General features: G+C 40.2%; 1 protein-coding gene across 1 annotated transcript in view; it reads left to right on the top strand.

Annotated features, from left to right (window-relative positions):
* cacng2a (calcium channel, voltage-dependent, gamma subunit 2a) overlaps window positions 1–16,700 on the top strand; it is a 93,122-nt gene continuing 76,422 nt past the window's right edge. Inside the window, exon 1 of the mRNA XM_057817341.1 lies at window positions 1–1,081. Within this exon, the coding sequence (XP_057673324.1) occupies window positions 856–1,081 (226 nt within the window). The 5' untranslated portion in view covers window positions 1–855. The remainder of the gene's footprint in view (window positions 1,082–16,700) is intronic.

The following is a 16,700-nucleotide window of genomic DNA, read 5'->3' as shown; positions in this document are numbered from 1 at the left end:
TCCTAGCGGAGCCACCATTGCTGCTGCATAGCGCGCGCGCGCACGACCACCGTGGGCCTCTTAAAAGCAGCGGAGGAGCTCGGGCTGCATACCGACGAGCATCCATGTGTTCTCCATCGTGACATCTTTCCCCTGAGAAAGGCGGAGGAGGAGGCATCCATGCGCCCTCCCAGTACGCACCAGGAGACTTTGGATCAGAACCGGCTCGACCCAGGTTCGGCCGGAGCAGCATCGAGGAGAAACAACGCTCCCGCCAGCGACTCGTCGCGCGCCTCTCGCCCGCCGCATGTCGAGTGATGGTCGGCTCGGCTGTCCGGACGCCCCCCGCGTGGTGAGCGCAGACCCCCACTCCAGGCGGAAAGAAGCCTCGGTCCGGCTCTAGGAGAGCTCCATATGGAAACGGAGGACCAGAATTTTCGGAAAAAGGCAAATCGTTTGATTGAGATGATCGCGATTATTTTTTCCTTTGCAATGAATGCGTTTTGGCTTTGAGTGGGCTGTTTTGGAACGTTGAAAATCCCACGTTTCTTCCTTTTTGCTTTGATTGCGAGAAGGTGCAGCATTTGAATGGTGATTTATTGACGTGTGTGTAAGCATAGGAACAGGTTGGCCGCACAAAGTGCTTCTTCCTTTTTTTATTTGAAAAGACAGAAAGACCAGAGCGAGGATTTCCATCTTTTTCTGTTGGCTGGTCCTCATCCAAACGCAACCATAAGGCTCCTGGCTCCTCCACGCCGTCCTCTTCCTCCTCCTCGCCCCTCGTCCCTGTCCTCCTCCTTTTCCGCCTGGCTGAGGTCCCGCACTCCGTCAAATATTTACTTCCTGTACATCAAGCGGAAAGGGGGTCCCCCTTTCATGGAATGCGGAAACATGGGCCTGTTCGAGCGCGGAGTGCAGATGCTGCTGACCACGGTGGGCGCCTTCGCGGCCTTCAGCCTCATGACCATCGCGGTGGGCACCGACTACTGGCTCTACTCGCGAGGGGTCTGCAGGAGCAAAAGCGCCAACGACAACGAGACCAGCAAGAAGAACGAAGAGGTCATGACGCACTCGGGACTCTGGAGGACCTGCTGTCTGGAAGGTAAGGACCCAGAACATTTTGGCAGAGACTCCACAACTTGGGAGAAGTTTCCTACTGGGGTTCATGTTAAAAAAAGGTCACCGAGTACCATCGCAGGCTAAGTGCCCCTGGCATGGGGGGCAAAATATGTTGATGACCCCGAAATGTGGTGCCAGCAATAAAATTAACTTACAAGATATATATATGCTCGGTTAGTAGCTTAGCCCATGCTCGTAAATACAGGCATCTCAGCTTCGTGTGTGTTTTTCTGCAGAGAAGTAGACGTCGATTTCTGCCTTCTGCTGAGATATCCAATTTAATGCCAAGTTTTTCCCAGTCACTCACACTCTTGCAAAACAAATCCTCACCGTGGTGAGTTTGAAAATGGCGGCAGGCAAAACAGGAGATGGCATCCTTTTTGACTGAATATTCCAGCCAGGAATATTTATAATCATACATTGAAAGTGAGCGTTTTTTCCCCCATCATTTTTAGGGGAATTTTTAATCAGGCTGCTTAGGACAGCTATGCTTTTGGCCAAGGACGTCGCCCATTGAATATGTTACACCAGGTTGTGGCTCTGTCTTTCTTCAATCCTTTGTTCTCGCTCAGTAGTTGCTGTCGCTTTTGAAAGCTTAGGTTTAAAAAATTGCATATATCCATCTTGTTTCTTCTGTTCTCAAACAGGTTTTGACTAAGCAAAGCAAATGACCGTCTCTAAGGTGCCAGTCACATGATCTGTTTGAAAATTAATTTTGACCCATTATAAAAATATTTTTTTTGGTCATTTCATTCATTTTTGTTGGTGGTTTTATTGCTTTACACCTTTTATAGAGAACATTTTACCGGCAAAGTCTTAATTTTAAATTCATATATAGGAAAGTCAATTACATGCAATGATATTTTCGGCCACCAGGAGGGCTATGCCCCCTCGGCCCCTCCTGAATCTGCGTATGACCTCGAGTTGCAAGCCTTTCCAGTTTTTCGCCTAAATCTTGAGACGCGAGTGTTGTAGCAGCAAACTGCTCAACGGCCACAAATATAATATACATTACATAACACATAATACAAAGTAGATCAGAAATGTTAAAATGTACTTCCTATTGAGTTCTTTTTTTCCAAATTGAAAAAAATAAATACTTTCACTGTTTAAAGCGAGTGGCTGGAACGGATTAATTGCGTTTCCATTCTTTTCAATGGGGAAAATGATTTGATATTGATAATTTTGGAATTGTATCATATTTCTTGTACTTTTATCCTCGAAGGTTGTACTGAATTTTCATCTGATATGTTGGATCCTGTTGAATGCCATCTATGCCCCCGGAAAATAAAGAAGGGTGGATTTGGAGCAATTAAAGATGTCCCGATCGATCGGAAGTATCGAAATCGGCAAAAAAAATATCGGACATGCCTTTTTTAAAATATACACTATATATATTTTTTAAAATTAAATCGTTTTCTAATTGTATTTAACGTTACAGACAAAATATCTTACACCCATCCAGAGTCTTTAGTTTTGGCTTAAAGTATGGCTATCAAATTTATTGCGTTAACGGCGGTAATTAATTTTTAAAAAAATAATCATGTTAAAATATTTAACGCAATTAACGCATGCGCTGCACGACCCACTCATGCATTGTCGCATTCAATCTATAATGGCACCGTTTTACCTATATATAGAACTATAAGGCAGCGTAAATTGAGTAGAGTGAACTTTGGCAGTCTTTAGTGCCTTTTTTTAAATGGCTAAAGCCTTACAATCCCTCTCTCAACAATTATAAATATCGTGGGAAGCAATGTGGGGAAGAAAAGTAGTAGCTGATTCTTAACACCCTATGTTACTTCCCAACGCAGAGAAGATATATCAATTGGTGCCACTACGCACAGTCAGGGTTGCACTTCCCATCATGCATTTGGGCAGAACAGTTAAATGGCTACAGTATCATTTACTGAAAGCTCAACAAATACACTAGATGGCAATATTTAGTCACAATATACAAAGTCACATTTATCCTTTAAGAATTACAAGTCTTTCTATCCGTGGATCCCTCTCACAGAAAGAATGTTAATAATGTAAATGCCATCTTGAGGATTTATTGTCATAATAAACAAATACAGTACTTATGTACTGTATGTTAAATGTATATATTCGTCCGAGTTTTATTCATTTTCTTCTTAATGCGTTGCCAAAATGTATATGATCGGGAAAAATTATCGGGAATGATTGGAATTGAATCGGGAGCAAAAAAAAGCAATCGGATCGGGAAATATTGGGATCGGCAGATACTCAAACTAAAACGATCGGGATCGGATTGGGAGCAAAAAAACATGATCGGAACAACCCTAGGTGCAATAGTGTTGTATCTCAAAACAGCTGTCAATCATGAATTCAAGATCAATTCAAGATCTGAAGACCCAAAAAATGTGCAATAACAGTCTAATTTATTTGTCCCCAATATTTTAGATGATAAATAATCGATCCAAACAAAGAAAAAAAATTAAAAAGAACAGTTTAAAGGGGTAAATATATGAAAATGAAAATCTCGATTACTCCTTGACTTCTGCGATTTTTGCATTGCAACCCTTGTTATATTACCATGTTTCACCCATAAAATCCAGAAAAAATCCAGCTGTGGCCATTCACATCTGTATCTTGAGCCTCGATGATACATACTATATGGAGGTTTTGGATCGAAACAAGGTGAGTACGCAATAATATCTCGTTAAAATCATGGCGTCTTTAATTCTGCTGTCGTGTGCTCTCACCTCCAGTTAGGGTTTTGCTGTTTAAAAAATATATATCGGAAAACACTCAGGTGACTTGAGGTTCCGCTTTGAGATCCCCAATTTGGCCAACTTTCAAAATTGTCCGATATGCATGTGTGATACATCATTGGGAAGCTTAAAATCTCAATTTTCTGGGGGAAGAAAAAATTTGAACAAGAGGGCATTTAAAAAAAAAGAAATAAAAAAAGTTTTTTAAACAGCAAAACCCTATCTGGAGGTGAGAACACGCGAGAGCAGAATTACAGACACCATGACTTTGACGAGATACTATCGCGTACTTACCTTGTTTCGATCCCAAAACTCCATGTAGCATGTATCAGTGAGTGTCAAGACACAGCTGGATTTTTGGGGGATTTTATGGGTGAAACATGGTAATATAACAAGGGTTGCGATGCAGAAATCGCAGAAATCAAGGAGTGGTTAAATTTTATTTTTCATATATTTACCCTTTTAAACGTTTTTTTTTTTTTTTCTTTGTTTGGATTGATTATTTATCATCTGAAATATTGGGGAAAATGCGACAGTAACAAAAATAATACAATTAAGAGATAGTTATGAGGTAGATATCCGTGACTTTTTTACAGACACCATTTTTTTCATTGTGACATTATTTGTTTAAAAGTTTAAAATATGTGAGTGAATAATTTTTTTAAGTGTTTTTTTTTAAAGCGAAATATGAGACATCAATTAATGATTCTAAGCTAAAAATGACAGACATTTAGAATAATAAATATAATTAATTACCTTCGTTTTATGGCTGGGTTGAAACAAAAGCGGTTGCGCGACGTCTGTAAACGGGGGTTTCCAGGGTAAAACGGACAAATTTAAAAAAGTTCGGGGGCTTAATGCGCCATGAATCTGCTATGGCAGCATATAGACATATTGTTCTATCAAACACAACAGTTCTTTTGGCTTAAAATACAGCAGATTATTTTAAAGAGGGGTGCAAGAACAGAAACTGCTTTTTCAGTCTTGTCTGTGTTTTCCGCCATATATATTTTTTAAAATGCCCTCCTGTTCAAAAATTTTCTTCCCCCAGAAAATTGTCATTTTAAGCTTTCCAATGATGTATGTATCACGTGCAAATCGGACAATTTTGAAATTTGGACAAATTGGGAGTCTCAGAGCGGAACTTCAAGTCACCTAAGTGTTTTCTGTCATATACTAAAACACGACCCGTTAAATGTCCGCATAATCTCTGTGTCAGTCGACCCGGGAAATTGCTTTCACATACAAGGCCTGCCCGTTTAAATCCTGGGATTCAAAAGCTGTTCATGTATATGTGAAAGGGGCTAAAATCATTGAAACATGATTCTTCACATCCAGCCGTTTGAGAGAATCAGATTTGACGTCTCTCGCCGTCTTTGGCAGCCAATGTTAACTTTAATAATGTGTTCAGACATTGTTGAAAATTGGTTGAGTGACCAAAAGACTCGTCCGCTTGCATTGGCCCAGAATCCAAATCAATAAATGGGGTTCTTGGCGGCCTTTTTGTGTGAGTGTTGCGGTGGTGTGACCCGAGGCCGTGTGTTTGATTCCCACCAGTTGCATCGTTGTGTGCACAGAACAAATCAATAGGAACACAATGCTGCTGTGTCAGCGCGCGGCAAAACGCCCACGGCCACGTAACAACACACCAGACGCCAGGGTAGCTCATAGTGTAGCGACTAGTCGGTAGCGTAGCAAGCAGTGAGTAGCGTCGTGACTAGCGTAGTATGGCAGGAAGGGGCGTGGTTTCGCCCTGGCAGCGGCGGCACCACTGTTTGCTTGCTTTTTCAATGGTTTACAAGTTTTATTGTTCTTTCTTGCTGATGTATTACACTTGATTTGATTGATTGGCTATCATTGGAATCAACATAGTATCACAATGTGGTTCCTATTGATGCTAAGTTAAGCTATTTCCCAGACTATAAAACAGATAGAGCTACTGAGCCATCTGCAGCACGTCACCTTCATCCTAAGAGTTAGTGAATGAGTACACCTCGCTGTCACCTCCATCTGTCACGCCGCCCCCCCATTATAAACCACAGCTGCCTTCCTCCCAGGGTCCGACGGTCTGCTCTGGGCCCGTGCCAGAGTGGGACGCTCCCTCTCCTGCAGGACGCGGGAGGTAAGCAAGTGAGAACATCTCTGTTCATCAGAGAACTATCTAGATTACAATTTTAAAGGCGGTTTTGGCAAAATTCAGTTTCCCTAGGCAACATGAGATTTTGTAGGGGATGTCAATTATGAGTAGACCCCACAAGAAAAGACACCATGCCTTAGAGGCAGCCATTTTGTTTGAAATGGTTATTTCTGGGTCAAAGTGCCTCTGACAATTGTTTGAAAATTCCGTCGTAAAATGGAAGTTTACCCTAAGAACATAAAAATTTATGAGTAAACCCTGTGATCCGAGTCACATGCAAGTCTCAAGCATAGACTTCCTAATGTATTGACATGGGGCGCGGAGCCGATAAATAGGCGGCCCGCATTGCTGGCGAGGCTATCAAAGCTGACCGAGTGGAATCACAAAGAGCTTTTTTCATTGAAAATTCTTGTGAACAAAGGCTTAAATCCCCGAATTCTGTATAGATATGGATGTAAAACAGTCTCGATTCTTGATTGAAAGCAAAAAAAACCAAAAACGTGCAGTTAGCATTTATTTTACGTAAATATGTTGAAGTACAATGCTAGTCTGTTACTAAATGTAGCTAGCGGCCTCCTTTTGTAAACAGAGCTTTTCCGGTGAAAATGCTTATGAATAAATGCTTAAATCTCTGAATTCTTTATAGCTATGGATGTAAAACAGTATCGATTCTTGGTTAAAAACAAACACACACAAAAAACGTGTAGTCAGCATTTATTTTACGTAAATATTCATTCATTCATTCATTTTCCATGCCGCTTTTCCTCATGAGGGTCGCGGAGGTGCTGGAGCCTATATGTCAAAGTAAAATGCTAGGCAGTTAGTGAATGTAGCTAGCGCCCGCTTTATGTAAACAGAGCTTTTCCGGTGAAAATTCTTGTGAATAAATGCTTAAATCCCCAAATTCCTTATGGATATTGTCGTCAAACAGTCTCGATTCTTGGTTAAAAGCAAAAAAAAAAAAATCACGTGCAGGTAGCATTTATTTTACGTAAATATGTCGAAGTACAATGCTAGTCTGTTAGTAAATGTAGCTAGCGGCCACCTTTTGTAAACAGAGCTTTTCCAGTGAAAACTCTTGTGAATAAATGCTAAAATCCCTGAATTTTTTAAATAGATATGGACGTAAACCGGTCTCGATTCTTGATTAAAAGAAAAAAAAAAAAACATGCAGTTAGCAGTTGTTTTACGTACATACGTTGAAGTACAATGCTAGTCTGTTAGTGAATGTAGCTAACGGCCGCCTTATGTAAACAGAGCTTTTCCGGTGAAAATTCTTGTGAATAAATGCTTAAATTCTTTATGGATATGGACATAAAACACTCTCGATTATTGGTTAAAAGCAAAAAAAAAAAGTGCACTTAGCATTTATTGTACGTAAATATTGCAAACTATGATGCCAATGCAGTAGCGCCTAAGTTCTCCCACTGATTTTTCACGTTTCAAAATGCATGCATGGTACGAAAAATATAATAATTACCTTGAGTCCTCGAACAAATCACTCCAGAGACAATCTTTCCTGTTTGTATGCCGTACAGCTTTCGTACGTTTTCAACAGAAATCCGGCGTTAGATCGCTGCATGCGTGTGTTTGTGCCTAGCTCCTCTTGATATGGGCGGCCCCCTACTTGAATGCGAGGCGCAGTGCATGACCGATCTGACCCGTCAATACCAATATGAAGTCTATGTCTCGATTGTTACCTGTTGTGGGCAAGTCAAGTCGATTCGAGTCACGAGGTCGGGTCGGGTCGTGTCAAGTCAAAATGTTGTTGAGGCGAGTCAAGTAGAGTCACTGGTTAGTAAAAGCTTCCAAATCAACGCATGCCTTCACCTTTGTTCCCAAGCCCACTCACAAAGCACTCAGGTTTATCCATGAGGAAACCTTACTGTCAATGAAAGTCAATAGAAAAAAATGAATCTATTGGGAAAAAAACTGGCATTGACTTTTTGGGGGTTTGCGATATATTGCGATATCAAAACTAGAATAATTTTCACCATATGACTTGAATAGTTGTGTTTGGGAAGACTTTGGTTGACTCACTATGACCACATTCTATTCATTGTCCCGATCCGATCAAATGATAGGAGGATTTTTCAGAAGATCGGAATCGGGTGAAAAGGATTGGGTTTTTAAAAAAAAAATATAATGTTTTTCTGCTTCATGCTTGTACAGCCTTTCGCCCTCTCTCCTGCCAACCTGTGCGACCAAACTATTTTCTTGGTCACCATTGCAGCTGGCGTTTGGTATTAAAGTTAACAATGATTGACAGGTTTGTAGCTTTGATCTGGCCAAAGACGCCTTGGTAGCTCTACGATTAAAGGCACAAATGTGTTAGTCATTGTTAAGGTTGGTGCACGGTAAGCCTGAACGATATATCGTTTAAACATCGCCATCGCGATGTGCGCATGCGCGATAGTCAAAAACCTATTGCAAGGACGTGCGTTTTATAATTTTTTTTTTCCAATCCACAAACCTTTGTTCTGCTTCATTCGCTTGCACAGCCTCCCTCACCCCCTTTCCCATCTCTCAGTCACTGCGGCACTTGCTTACTAAAGTTAACGATGGCTTTGATCTGTCCGACTTCACACGGGCAGCAATCTGTCAATCATCGTTTAACTTGTTAAACAGTTTCCGCAAGGAAGCGCGGGCTGGAATGAATGTGTGTGTCTGTGGGGGCGGGGGGATGCGGAGACGTTCAAGACATATAAAATAAACGCCAGATGTGGTTATGAGTAGTTTGTAATTTCTACATGTCACTCCAAGAGTCACAGCCATGTTCGGTAAACTGAAGCATTTAATAAAGCCAAGCCTTTTTCTACTACAGTACTTTATTCTTGTTTAAAAATGATTCGGTGCGACAGTTATGTTTAAAACTGATCATAATTATTACATTTGAAATGCTTAAAAAGCATTTATTTAAAAAAAAAAAAAAATTACAAATATATATATATTAGGCCTGAACGATATTGGAAAAAACTTTTGTTGCGATTTTTGGGGGATTTGCGATATTATATTGTGATTAAAAAAGAAATATATACATATATAAATATGTGTGTATATATACAGTGCCTTGCAAAAGTATTCGGTCCCCTTGAATCTTGCAACCTTTCGCCACATTTCAGGCTTCAAACATAAAGATATGAAATTTAATTTTTTTTGTCAAGAATCAATAACAAGTGGGACACAATCGTGAAGTGGAACAACATTTATTGGATAATTTAAACTTTTTTAACAAATAAAAAACTGAAAAGTGGGGCGTGCAATATTATTCGGCCCCTTTACTTTCAGTGCAGCAAACTCACTCCAGAAGTTCAGTGAGGATCTCTGAATGATCCAATGTTGTCCTAAATGACCGATGATGATAAATAGAATCCCCCTGTGTGTAATCAAGTCTCCGTATAAATGCACCCGCTCTGTGATAGTCTCAGGGTTCTGTTTAAAGTGCAGAGAGCATTATGAAAACCAAGGAACACACCAGGCACGTCCGAGATACTGTTGTGGAGAAGTTTAAAGCCGGATTTGGATACAAAAAGATTTCCCAAGCTTTAAACATCTCAAGGAGCACTGTGCAAGTCATCATATTGAAATGGAAGGAGCATCAGACCACTGCAAATCTACCAAGACCCGGCCGTCCTTCCAAACTTTCTTCTCAAACAAGGAGAAAACTGATCAGAGATGCAGCCAAGAGGCCCATGATCACTCTGGATGAACTGCAGAAATCTACAGCTGAGGTGGGAGAATCTGTCCATAGGACAACAATCAGTCGTACACTGCACAAATCTGGCCTTTATGGAAGAGTGGCAAGAAGAAAGCCATTTCTCAAAGATATCCATAAAAAGTCTCGTTTAAAGTTTGCCACAAGCCACCTGGGAGACACACCAAACATGTGGAAGAAGGTGCTCTGGTCAGATGAAACCAAAATTGAACTTTTTGGCCACAATGCAAAACGATATGTTTGGCGTAAAAGCAACACAGCTCATCACCCTGAACACACCATCCCCACTGTCAAACATGGTGGTGGCAGCATCATGGTTTGGGCCTGCTTTTCTTCAGCAGGGACAGGGAAGGTGGTTAAAATTGACGGGAAGATGGATGCAGCCAAATACAGGAACATTCTGGAAGAAAACCTGTCGGTATCTGCACAAGACCTGAGACTGGGACGGAGATTTATCTTCCAACAGGACAATGATCCAAAACATAAAGCCAAATCTACAATGGAATGGTTAAAAAATAAACGTATCCAGGCGTTACAATGGCCAAGTCAAAGTCCAGACCTGAATCCAATCGAGTTTCTGTGGAAAGAGCTGAAGACTGCTGTTCACAAACACTCTCCATCCAACCTCACTGAGCTCGAGCTGTTTTGCAAGGAAGAATGGGCAAGAATGTCAGTCTCTCGATGTGCAAAACTGATAGAAACATACCCCAAGCGACTTGCAGCTGTAATTGGAGCAAAAGGTGGCGCTACAAAGTATTAACGCAAGGGGGCTGAATAATATTGCACGCCCCACTTTTCAGTTTTTTATTTGTTAAAAAAGTTTAAATTATCCAATAAATTTTGTTCCACTTCACGATTGTGTCCCACTTGTTGTTGATTCTTGACAAAAAATTAAAATTTTATATCTTTATGTCTGAAGCCTGAAATGTGGCGAAATGTTGCAAGGTTCAAGGGGGCTGAATATTTTTGCAAGGCACTGTATATATATATTTTTTTTTTTAAAGAAATTTTCACTAGATGACTTGAATAGCTGTTTGGAAAGACTTTGGATGACTCTTCATCACCACAGTGTACAGTGATCCCTCGTTTTTCGCGGTTAATGGGGACCAAAACCCGCCGCGATAAGTGAAAAACAGCGAAGTAGCGCACCCCCCCATTTTTTGTTGTTGTTGTGTTGTTTGTGCTCAATTTATTTATTCAGATTTAGCACTGGAAAGAGATACATATAAGACATGTTTTTTCTCACTTTTTCCCCCCAAAGTGATTTAAAAAATGTATATAAATAAATGGTTTTGAAGCACTTCAAATCTCATAATTATGATCAGTTTTAAACATAACTGTCCAACCAAATCATTTTTTCAACAAGAATAAAGTACTGTAGTAGAAAAATGCTTGGCTTTATTAAATGCTTCTGTTTATCTACCTTAGCATGACTCTTGGAGTGGCATGTAGAAATTTCAAACTCCTCATGATCACTTCTGGCATTTATTTTATATGTCTCCAACGTTTCCACACACACACACACACACACACACATTCATTCCAGCGCGGCTTCCATGCAGAAACTGTTTAACAAGTTAAACGATGATTGACACATAGCTCCGCTTTGAAGTCCCCTTCTTTGGCAAGATCTAAGACAACGAGCATCGTTAACTTTAATAAGCAAATGCTGCTACAGTGACTGTGAGGAACAAAGGGCTGGGAGAGGGAGGATGTGAGGCTGTGTGCAGAGCAGAAAACACGGCATATGTGGATTAAAAAAAACAAACAAAAAAACTATCGCACGTGCTTGCGATGGGACTATCGCGAACGCGCACATCGCGATGGCGATGTTTAAACGATATATCGTTCAGGCTTAATATATATAAAAAAAAATATATATATATATATATATTTTTTTTTTTAAACTATACTTTGGGGAAAAAAAGTGAGAAAAAAACATATCTTACTGTACACTGTAGTCGTGATGAGTGATCCAAAAGTCTTTCCAAACAGCTATTCAAGTCATTTCGTAAAAATTTCTTAAAAAAAAAAAAAAAAAAAAAGAAAGAAAAAAAAAAAATATATATATACATATTCATATATATATATGTTTTTTAATATCGCAATATAACATCTAGTGATGCACGATAATACATTTTTCAACCGATACCGATAACCGATAATTTCCTCCTCATTCCAACCGATAACCGATAATGTCAAGCCGATAATTCTATTAAAAGATTTATGTAAAATTTTAAAGTATACACAAAAGAAAATATTACTGTGCAAAAATATAATTTATTGCTCTTTTTTTCAATTTAAAATATGAACAAGTCGTCAATTCAAACATCTAAATAATGACAGATTGTCTAACATTGTGTAATGGTAAACTTGGCAACAATTACTTACAGAGTAAATACCTAAGTTGCACAAAAATGCCTTTAAAAGTAAGCCATTCCTAACATATATAACATTAATACACTGCAAAACACACCTTCTTAAAACTAGTCAGTTTTAAGTGTAAATCTATTGGCAATAAGTGAAATTATCTGTCATCGCTTCAATTGTATTTCTCTCAGATTTCTTGGAAGAAAAATAGCTAGCTGAAAATAATCTTAACAGCCTTGTTTTAAGCAATACATTATTATACTTAATCCTAAAAAAACAAAAACTTGGAAGAAGGAAAGATTTTGAATAATATTTGTGGCTACAGAATGTTGATTTAAGAATTTGATTATCCACTGTGACTGTAATTGATCAGAGAAATAAGTTAAATAATTTGAAAGGTGATTGCTAATGTTATATGCTTTGTTGCACACTGTGAAAATGATTAACTCAAAAGAGCGAGATGTCATGTACCCATTCTGCAGCGCTTTGTTTACATTTGCGGCTTTCGCGACATTTGCTTTACAGCAGCTAAACTGATACACGGCAGGACTATTTGGACGGAGTTGGAGCTTGCATCCGCGTGCGTGTTGCTTTGTGCCTGAGTTTTGTTAAGCCGAAAATAAAGGCAGCGTTACAAAGTCATCTGACCGCTCGTCATTTTACATACTGAATGCATTATTGGCTGGCTGACTTCGTTTTCTCCATGTTAAATTATCATCGAACCACTGTGCCGTCATGATAAGTTTGCTTACTGGACATCACTTTTTCATGAAGAATGGTGGTCCTATAAACTGCATTATTTTTTTATCCAGGGCTTTGGTTCTCGGAACATTTCGGGAAAAAAAACAAACCGTGTCTTGTCCCGGCGGCGGCGGTGGCGGCAGCAACTACGTTCGTACCGGATAATCCGCCCGCCCCGACTTGTTCGCCGCGGCGTATTCGGGTCCTGGCTCTGCTCGCACGCCGTGGGGGAACGCTCAAGAAACCGGGGTGTTCGCCGAAGGTCCCGAAGCCGGGAAATCGGTCTCGGCTCGGCCCGGCCTGCCCTGCCTACGGCGAGGCGGCCTGCCGGACCGGCCAGAGCGGCGGGCTCCGTCGGAAGACGGCTACTTGCCGACTATCGGTCTACAGTTGTGCCGGTGTTTAGCCTTAGATGCAAATTTACCACCCGCCTTGAGCTGCATCCCCAAATAGCCCGACTCTGTATTGTCACAAGCCCCGTAGTTTAGCTTGTGTTTACAATAGCCTTAGCATTCCCGCTAACAGCAGCCTCGTATTCGTTCCAAAAATCTTTGTGACGCAGTTTTAAACGGCTGCTGGGTTAGTGGTTTTGAATGAGGACGCTTTCTTTCTGCCTGGAACTTCTACGGTACATGTTTCGCAGATGGCGAGAGCGTCATTTTTTTAGTAACAGCCGCCATAATATTCAACTACTTCTTGTCGTGTAACTCCGCCTGCTCAACCCCTCCTCCCTCAGGGGCTTCAGAGAGGGGAGGGGTTGAGGAGGCGGCGTGCTGAATTCTTCGGTTGCGCACGTCTGGAGGCTAAATCAAGTATATAATTATCGGATTGCATTATCGGTTGAATTTTTTATTATCTGGATTATCTGTGTGACGTCATAATTGCCATTATCGGCCGATAATTATCGGTGACCGATATTATCGTGTATCTTTAATAACATCGCAATATATCGCAAACCCCCCAAAAAATCGCAGCAATGGTTTTTTCCAATATCGTTCAGGCCTAGTGCACAGTCTGAAGTGTGTTGTGGCAATTCATTCATTATGTAAGTGAGAGGCTGTTCTTGGCAGTGGGAGCACCAAAGCACAAAAAAACAACTTTTTTTTTCGGTATCGGATCGGGACTCGGTATCGACAGATTCTCAAAATCAGGTGACTCGGACTAGGGTTAAAACATATGCTGCTTTTATGAAGAAAAACAAATGTTTACATAAAATAAATAAATAAATCGCATATCCTGCAATGGGACCATTGCGCATGCGCACAATGCAATGGCGGTGTTCAAACGATGTTATGCAGGCCTACTGTGCAGTATAATCTGGGGGGAATTGGATTCATTTTTGATTGTCATGATGTTCCGTTAGGGCGTGGCGAGAGTGGCCAAAGCGACCAAGAGGATCACTAGCTGGTGGGAACCAATCTACAATCCAAGTTTTTCGAGTCAGCTTGTCGAGTCATTGTTTCACGAGTCAACTTGAGTCAACCTCGAGTTATTGCCTCACAAGCGGAGTCGAGTCTCGGACCCTCCCAGCTCAAGTGAGCCAAGTCCGAGTCTGCGTTTTTTGTTTTTTAAAGTCCGAGTCGAGTCACCAAATTTGCAAATCGAGTCGACTTGAGTCCGAGTCCCTGTGACTCAAGTCCAATTGTCTTCTTTTAGGGTGGCCATTTTGTACACATTTTGGGCCATTGCTGCTGAATCTTTCAGAACTACATGTACCGTATTTTTTGGACTATAGGTCGCACCAGCCATAAAATGACCAACGAAGAGGAAAAAAACAAATACAAGCCGCACCGGAGTATAAGTCGCATTTTGGGGGGAAATTTACTTGATAAAGTCCAACACATAGAACAGATATGTCATCTTGAAAGGCAATAAAAAATAAAAATGCGATAGAGAACAACATGCTGAATAAGTGTACAGTATGATGATTAGAGCAGTTTAAAAAAAAATCGATTATTACATGCATCGCGATTCGACACGTGACGATTCGATTACGATTCATGAAGGTTCAAAAACGATGTTTTTCCCTCATAACTTTATGGCAGCCGCTCGTAGCAGAACGAAATTAAAGACATGTCTGCCGCCGGGCACCGTTAACAGGCGCGCGCACGTTGTTGATGGATGCTGCTGGTTACTGAGAGAGAGATTTACTCCTTTTTAAAAGACTGGAAAATAAATTTGTGTACGAGAGAGGCAGGATGAGAAGCACAACCCGGTGGTCACGCTTTTGTGCGCATTATTTTTTTAGAGCAAGAGGGGAAGAGAGATAGTTCGTTGCTCCTTGTTCATTTAGATGTCCAGCAGTAGTTTTAAGGCATTTCAATTGAAAAATGTCCTGAGTGTGTTGCTAAGACCCGTGTGCATCTAAAAGAGGTGAGTACACGAACCCTCTTGTACTGTTTAGCCTTTATTGTTGTTGTTTTTGAGATGTTAATCGTTAGCGCCGAGCGCTAAGCTAATTAGCTAATTCACTAACGTGTATTTCATATGCAGAACGTGTAAAACCACGATTAATTACAGCGGTAACACTACAAACATGCGAAATAGTACAGAATTCTATGAAAACAAAGTATATTTATTGAAAGAAGTCTTATTTCTAAAGACACTTGGTTTCCAGAAAATGTGGAATTCATTCCACCTGTGTAAATGTTATTGTTTTGTTGAGAGAAATAAGTACTCCCTTTAAAATGGTTAATGTTTTTGCACTTTCTTGTAAAAAATAAATAAATAAAAAAGCAGCTTAATGGCAGCTTTTTGTTGTATGGGTATGTTTCCATCGTTCCTAAATAAAATTTTAAAAAATTAATAAATTTAAAAAATAAAAAATAAATAATGGACATAAATTTGTTTGGCCACTGTATTAAGTAGTAATGTACGATGCATCGATAATTATGATAATCGTGATAACCGCGATCATCGTCAATGCCGCGATCTTCGTTTAATAATCGGATTGTAGTACCCTGAATCGGAATCGAATCGAATCGTGGGGTGCCTAAGATGGCACACCCCTAATGATAATGTTACATAATGCCTGAACAACCAAATGCAAACATGGCCGGTATGTTAACGTAACATAGCTATTAAGAGTTATTCAGATAACTATAGCATAAAGAACATACTAACAAGTTTACTAAATCATCAGCAGTGTTGTTAATAACGGCGTTACAATATAACGGCATTACTAACGGCGTTATTTCTTTCAGTAGTGGGTAATCTAATTAATTACTTTTCTCATCTTGGCAACGCCGTTACCGTTACTGAGGACGGAAAGGCATGCGTTACTATGCGTTACTATATTGGTCGAAAAGTCTGAGGGAGACGGACTCACCGAGACGACAGAGCAGAGCAGGAGTGGGGAGGAGGCAAGAAAGTTGTGACGCCGAGCAAACGCGATGCTAGGTAGCTCCAATAATACATGTTGTAGCCGATAGCCTACAAACTACGCCCGCATGTTATGGTAGATATGGTAGACATGGTAGATATCACATGTACTGTATATAGATATAACTAGACGCAAAATGACAGACATGGCACTAAATGCGTTAGTAGACAGCCGCCATCTTAAAGCAGTAGACTTTTTAGGACGGCTCTGTTGTAGAGAACCTTCGTAGCGAACCTAAGTAACTTTTTATCTAAAATACTTCTAAATCGGCAAAATCTTGACTTGAATCTATCTTTAAATGATGAAACAGTTTTAAAACTTTCATATGTCGAAAGTAGAGAGAAGGGAACTAATGCAATAATGGGAGCAATTTTAACTTTTAACAGTTGATTCAGGGTAAAGGGTAAATTAGGGTAAAGAATTGGGCTCGGGCCAATTGTACCAAAAACCTTCACAAAAAACTTCACATAGTGTGGCCAATGTTTTTTTTTTTTTTTTTTTTTTTTTTTTTTTGAGGAAAAA

The sequence above is a fragment of the Corythoichthys intestinalis genome, chromosome 16, assembly GCF_030265065.1.
Source record: "Corythoichthys intestinalis isolate RoL2023-P3 chromosome 16, ASM3026506v1, whole genome shotgun sequence".
Classification (NCBI taxonomy): Eukaryota; Metazoa; Chordata; class Actinopteri; order Syngnathiformes; family Syngnathidae; genus Corythoichthys; species Corythoichthys intestinalis.
This window is presented reverse-complemented; position numbering and strand designations above follow the sequence as displayed.